This window comes from Durio zibethinus, chromosome 11 (genome assembly GCF_047325235.1).
Source record: "Durio zibethinus cultivar Kanyao isolate XHJ-2024 chromosome 11, ASM4732523v1, whole genome shotgun sequence".
In the NCBI taxonomy this organism is placed as follows: domain Eukaryota; kingdom Viridiplantae; phylum Streptophyta; class Magnoliopsida; order Malvales; family Malvaceae; genus Durio; species Durio zibethinus.
The window spans coordinates 19,936,936-19,943,621 of record NC_143172.1 but is presented as its reverse complement, the minus strand read 5'-3'; the positions used below and the strand labels follow the sequence as shown (position 1 = coordinate 19,943,621).

General features: G+C 25.9%; 1 protein-coding gene across 1 annotated transcript; it reads right to left on the bottom strand.

The window, feature by feature from the left end:
* Window positions 1-1,618: 1,618 nt before the first annotated feature.
* Window positions 1,619-2,524, bottom strand: LOC111291273 (uncharacterized). Its single transcript, XM_022882917.2, has one exon. It carries the CDS (start codon window positions 2,425-2,427, stop codon window positions 1,957-1,959), a length of 471 nt encoding a protein of 156 aa, XP_022738652.1. The 5' UTR covers window positions 2,428-2,524; the 3' UTR covers window positions 1,619-1,956.
* Between the last annotated feature and the right edge of the window lie 4,162 nt (window positions 2,525-6,686).

Genomic DNA, 6,686 nt, shown 5'->3' with positions numbered 1-6,686 from the left:
GCTAGTGAGGTAAGGAGTTAAATGGGGATAGATTCCTTCTTGTTCAGCCAAGTATTAAAGGAATAAAGTACCAAAATCTAGACAAATAATGACGGAAATTTTTCTGTCAAATGCTTGTAAGTTACAATTGTTCAAACATGTCAGCCTTGGTTACAAAACAAAACCCAAAAGGATGTGTGTTTCCCCTGTGCTATGAGGCAGCTGCACTAAAAACAGAAATGCAACTATCAACTATGCTTAACTATCAGCAGGAATACAAGTCACCTGTCGATCATCACTAAGTTTATGATTAAAATTCTCATTCACGTTTTTTAATGCTACATCAGTGTATTGTATTCCAAGGGCGTTTTATTTCTTTTGTTCAGAATGGTTAATTGTAGCCTCCATTTTGCTGCCTATCATTCTGACGTTCATTGTATCTTCCACATCCATGATCACAGAAATCTCGTTCCCTTCCTTGACCTCTACACCTAGCATAATAGCGATTCCGATCCCAATCTACATCCTCATACTCAGTAAAGACAAAACCATTCCTGAAGAATAATGGAACTAAATATTGCTTAAAATATTCCTTACATAACCTTCCATAACATTCAAAGCCATGGTAAGTTATGCCCCTAGCACAACACAAACAACATCTAGCAGGCTACTTCTCAATATTCAAATTTGGCATACCTCTACTCCTTGGCCTTCCTCTAACACCATAGCCCCTACCACGGCTATTAGGTGAGCCCTTTGCCTAACAAAAAGAAATCTATAAAAAATAGATGGGCAACAGAAAAACAGTGCAGACACTGAGATGTGTCCCTAACTCCTTCATGATCAATTTCTATGGAGGCCTTCACCTGATGAGGAAATAATTCATGAGTCACAGCCATCTATGTAAATAAGCCCCACATGACTTGTGGTCTCCAACCTGTGATAATTAAACAAAGTTCACTAAATTTCTCTAAACAAACATAGAAACAACAACTTTTTATGGGGACAAGGTCTAAATAGCTCTTAAGGAAGAAGTCTATCATCCAACGGTTCCCACCTATCTGTTTTGAAAAAATCTAAATTTAAAATCTGAAAAGATGACTAACCTATGAGCAGCAAATCTGTATGAGAAAAATAATAATGATCCTCCTCTATTTTGAAGAATAATCTCTACCTTTGTAACTGTGAGTGAAGCAGTTGAAATAACAAGATTAGAAATGGGTACGAGTGTTTCATACTATTGAAAAGGGAGGCCAAAAAAAAATTAGGAGAGAGTAAAATTTTAATAATTAATTAAGCTTAAAAAAATTAATAATATTTACTTTTAAGGCTTGAAAATTTAATTTTTATTCATTAAATAAGGTGTCATCCTATTATTGATTGACAGTATAAGAGTGATATATTGAAAGTGTATCAAATATTAACTCTATGTATAGACTTAGCAATGCAATAGCAAATTTTTGTGTTCAATTTCAACTAAATCCAGATTGCATATTAGGATTTGGTAGACTTTGCAAACCAAGTTATGACTTACATATAACAGGGAAAATAGTGATGCAGTATCTGATATCTCTGGGCCACAATGTCCACAATGTCAGGGGCCATTATAATTACAAGAAGCATCCGAGGAAGAGAATTAATCAGAATAGGTCAGCTACTTGCAATTAAAGATTCAAGAGGATGCGTATATGAACTTGAAAGTTCAACACTTAATTATTATTAATTTGTCTGTTTGACACCCTAGAGCATGGCTAACAATCATGCTGAAAAAACCGAACCATATCTATATCAAAGATAATAATGCTATAGGAATACTTTGATTCCCTTAATTTTTTATGGCTGTCGTGCAAACATGATCCTGGATATAGTAAAGCAATACAAAGATTTATTTTATGCAAGTATATCGACTTAGACAAAGACTTCTCTTCAGCACTTTTGCACCATGTTATTTTTAGCTGCAATTTCTTGTTCATTAACTTAATCGGAATGTTCACTATTGGAGGAATCCTTCTCTTTTTTCTTTCCCCTCCTCCTGGGCTTATCTGCTGGCTTCTTGCCCTCATCTTCAAAAGCATCCGAGACGTCCAAATGGACACCTGGATCATTGGTGTTGTAGCTGCTGCCGAGCATGATTGAATTGTTCACAGCTTGGAAATTGCTGTTCACATAGGTACTCAATGCATCAGACTCGCCAGGTGGAATTCCATGGGGACTGGATTTCTCATCCAACTCACTTCGCATTGTAGCTCCAGCATTGTTTCCAGAAATTGTGATAATTCTCACACCATGCTCATCATCATCATCTTCATGGTGGCTTGATCCGGGTTTGTGAATACCAGATATGCGGTGAGTTAGGGCAGAGACCATGTCTTTGATTTCTTTGTCAAGGTGCCTGTGTTTATCTCCTTCACCAGTGGACTGGTCAGGCATGCTTGTTTCGAGAGGCATTATTTTGTAAAAAAAAAAAAAAAAAAAAAGGAAAAATCAAGGTTGGGTTGGGAAGGAAGAAGCTGACTGTGATTGGAAAATATGATTTGGAGTTGGAGCTCAAACTGAAAACACTTAGATATAAGAGCAGCTGTAGGGCCAAAATAGTTTGATGGAATAAAGAAGTACCTTACATGACAATTCAAGTATTTTAATTTATTCCCTGCTTAAAGGAGAGGGATTGCTTGACAATTGGTTAAACTCCTATAGATTATAATTTTGTCATTCTTACGCTTTTAGATTGTTCATTCAAGAGATTTGAAGGGAAAGAATCATTCTGGTACTGACATTATCAAAGCTTTCATTCTGACCTTTTTACTTTAGCTATGATAATTCTTATACTCTAGGAAATTTGAGGCTTGGGTTCAGGTAATATTAATAACTCTAAGCCTCACCATTTTTATGCATGGAAGTTGAATCTTTGAACTTTGATAGAAGGTAAACGCTTATTAATCCTGGCCATCAATTAAATTATCAGGTCCAACCTTATTAGCCCGTTTCCCCTGCAGAAGAAGAATCCTCAATGAGCACTTGAGCCAGTTGTAATTGAAAAACAGGCTAGGTAGACTGTTAACCTAGATGGACATACGGAAATAAGCATTTTCTCTATTTTTTATTCAAAACCAAACCTGATTCGAGGCTTCCGTTGTAATATACATATATTAGTTTTCTTTTACGTGCATAGGACGTAATTGTTAATCAAATTATAATTTTATTACTCTTATAGTAATTAAATTAAAATAATTATCATTATATTAAATTAAATTGAAAATATAAATTTAAGTTTGAAAAAAATAAATATAACAAAAAATTAAAATTAAAATTTCAATAAAAAATAAATATTTAATCTTTCTCTATTTTGACTTTTTTTTAAGTCTTTTGTTTTTAGATTATCATCTTCATTCATTTTTTTATATATTTTCCTTTCTTTTTAAATTTTTTCGAAAGATTATCTTTTATCATAATCAAATCTGATTTTGTACTTTCTTTTATTCTCTATTTTATGCTTTTTCTCAATTTTTTTTTAAAAACATTTTTGGTAGTGGATTTTTATTTTCAATTTTATAAATTTTTGAGACAATCGATCATTGTTGAATTCATTTAAACTCTTGCTTTCATCTATTTGCTAGTTAAAATTAAAATTCTTTATTTTGATTTGAAATATTTTGTTATAAAGTTTTTGTTGCTTGAAATAAAGTAAATATATAATGTTTTCTTTTTCATGATTACTTACCTCTGATTTTGATAAGTATTTAATTATGTCATATAAATCATTTTGTAGTTTAATTTTATAGTAAAAAATTGCATACTTACATGAATTTTACTAATTAAAAAATATTACATAAACATATTCTAAAAAAAAAGGATTTGAAGCAATCCAGAATTATTAATATCTCAATGTAATCATCAATAATGTTTATTTATGTATTTACAAGGGATATTAACTAAAACTACTTTTAATATTGAATATTGGTTTCTTAAAAAGCCACAAATATGTATAACTTACTAAAATATGTTATAATAAAAGTTAAGTAACACACTTTACTTAAAGATATATCTTATCATAATCAAATGGTATTTTTATGTTGTTCTTTAAATATTGAAATACTCTTCTCAATGAATTTGGTTCAATATTGTTATTGTTTGTTAAATAACGAAATATAAGAATTCTAAAATTAATAAGATATGACGTATTTTAGATAAATATCTAAAGATATTATTATATTTTGAAGGTAAACTATGTTTTAAATCTTGACTTTAAAATTGATAATGAATATATTTTTAATATTTGAACTCTTTTTTATTTAAAATAGAGTAATTTCTTTGTTTGACGAATACTTAATCATATATTTAGTATAAGTCATACAAAAAATTCATCATTTAATCGATATTATTATAAAATTATAATTTATAGAATTCATACTATTATTAATATTATTAAATCAGGTATTTTAATTTAAAATATTATGTACTTGAAAAAATAATTTATACATAATTTTTTTATGGTGTTTTCTAATAAGTTTAGACTCATTATTTCTTTCTTTCTTTTTAAAAATATCTTTAAAGACAATAATTTTTTATATAGTTGCTATTAGTGTTATAAAGGATACCACATAACACAACAATTTATTTTTAGTAAAGATATAGCATTACTCTAGTTACTATTAATTTATTATCAAGTAGACAATCAATAACATACAAATTTAGATAAAGTCATTCCAAATTTTCACTTTAAAATTTTAATTTTTTTTCAATAAAATTATGTTGTTATAGTAATTGGTATATGAATATTGTTTTAATCATTTATATATGTGTACAATATCCACAAATATTTGTAATTCAATACCTTAGTAATAAATGGCAATAAATATAATTTTTTAAATGAATCAAATATGTTACACATATTAAAAAAATATAGCTCCATATTAATATTCAACCAAAACAAAAAAAAAAAAAGTTAGCAATGATTTACTACTATATATTATCAATGATTTACTACTAAATTATATCACTAATTTACTATTAAAATATGAATAGTTTATTATTAAGTTATCCACACTTTACTACTAAGCTAAAATTGATTTATTATAAATCATCATTAATTTATTGTTATCACCGATTTACAACTTAATTATAACCGATTTATCATTAAGTTATCAATAAATTATAACTAAATTAACACTGATATATTATTATAACTAATTTATTATTATGTTATTAATAATTTATTATTAAATTATTAATAATTTACTATTAAGTTATGAATAATGTATTACTAAGTTATTGATAATTTATTATAAAGTTATAACTAATTTTCTATAAAGTTATAAATGATTTACTATAAAATTATCAATGATTAACTAATTTATTACTAAATTATTATTGATATACAACTAAATTATAAATAATTTATTAGTATATCATTAGTGATTTACTACTAAATTCAATGATTTACTGCTATATTATTATGTATTTACTAATTACCATTGATCAATTACTAACTTTTTAATAATTAGCTATTAAGTTATTAATTATTTACTATTAAGTTATCAATTGAATTACTACTAAGTTATTTATGATTTACTATTAATTTATCAATAAATTACAATATATGAGATAATTTTTTTTATATAATAACATCATTGTTTCATTCAAATTTAGAATTTTTTTTACTAATTTTTTTTAATGAATAAGTTCATGGTAGGTTTATTCTAGTTCCTAATGATGAAAGTTCTAGCTTTGCTCTTTCTAGTAGCCAAGGTTCAATCACAGGTAACTTGAAGTATAGAAAAATGTTATCACTAATTAACAAATAAGTTATCAATTACTTATTACTATCTTATCACTGATTACTTCTAAATTATCATTAATTTATCACTAAGTTGTAAACGATTTATTACTAAATTATTGATAATTTACTATTAAGTTTTAAATAATTTTATTATAAAGTTATTACTAATTTACTATAATTTATTATAAAATTATTACTAACTTACTATAAAGTTATTGATGATTTATTAAGAAGTTGTTAATAATTAACTAATTTACAACTAAATCATTATTAATTTATACTAAATTATCACTGATTTACAGCAAGTTATCAATAATTTACTATAATATTATTAGTGATTTACTACTAAATTGTCAATAATTTACTATAAAATTATCAATGATTTACTATATACTATTATGCATTTGCTACCATGTTATCATTGATTTACTATTGAGTTTTAGTGATTAACTACTAAATTATCATTGATTTATTTCTAAGTTATTTATGATTTACTGCTAAGTTTATAATTGAATTACTATTAAACTAAAACAAATTTACTATTAAGTTTTCTGTAATTTATTACTAAATTTTCATTGATTTACTATTATATTATCAATGATTAACTATTAAGTTATCATTTTATTTTTTATTAAGTTATCATTGATTTACTACTATGCTATTTTGCATTTACAATTATGTTACAATTGATTTACTATTAAGTTATTATGCATTTACTATTATATTATTATTGATTTACTACTAAGTTATCAATTATTTACTATTAAATTATTATTAATATATTATTAAGTTATCACTAATTTACTATACAGAATTATCACTAATTAACTATTAATTTATCGATGATTATTATTAGGTTATATTGATTTACTTTTAATTTTTAATTATTAATTACTACTAAGTTCTAAATTATTTACTACTAAATTAT

Excerpts from the sequence above, each read along its gene's own strand:
- LOC111291273 (XM_022882917.2), bottom strand. The coding sequence starts at position 2,427 with ATGCCTCTCGAAACAAGCATGCCTGACCAGTCCACTGGTGAAGGAGAT.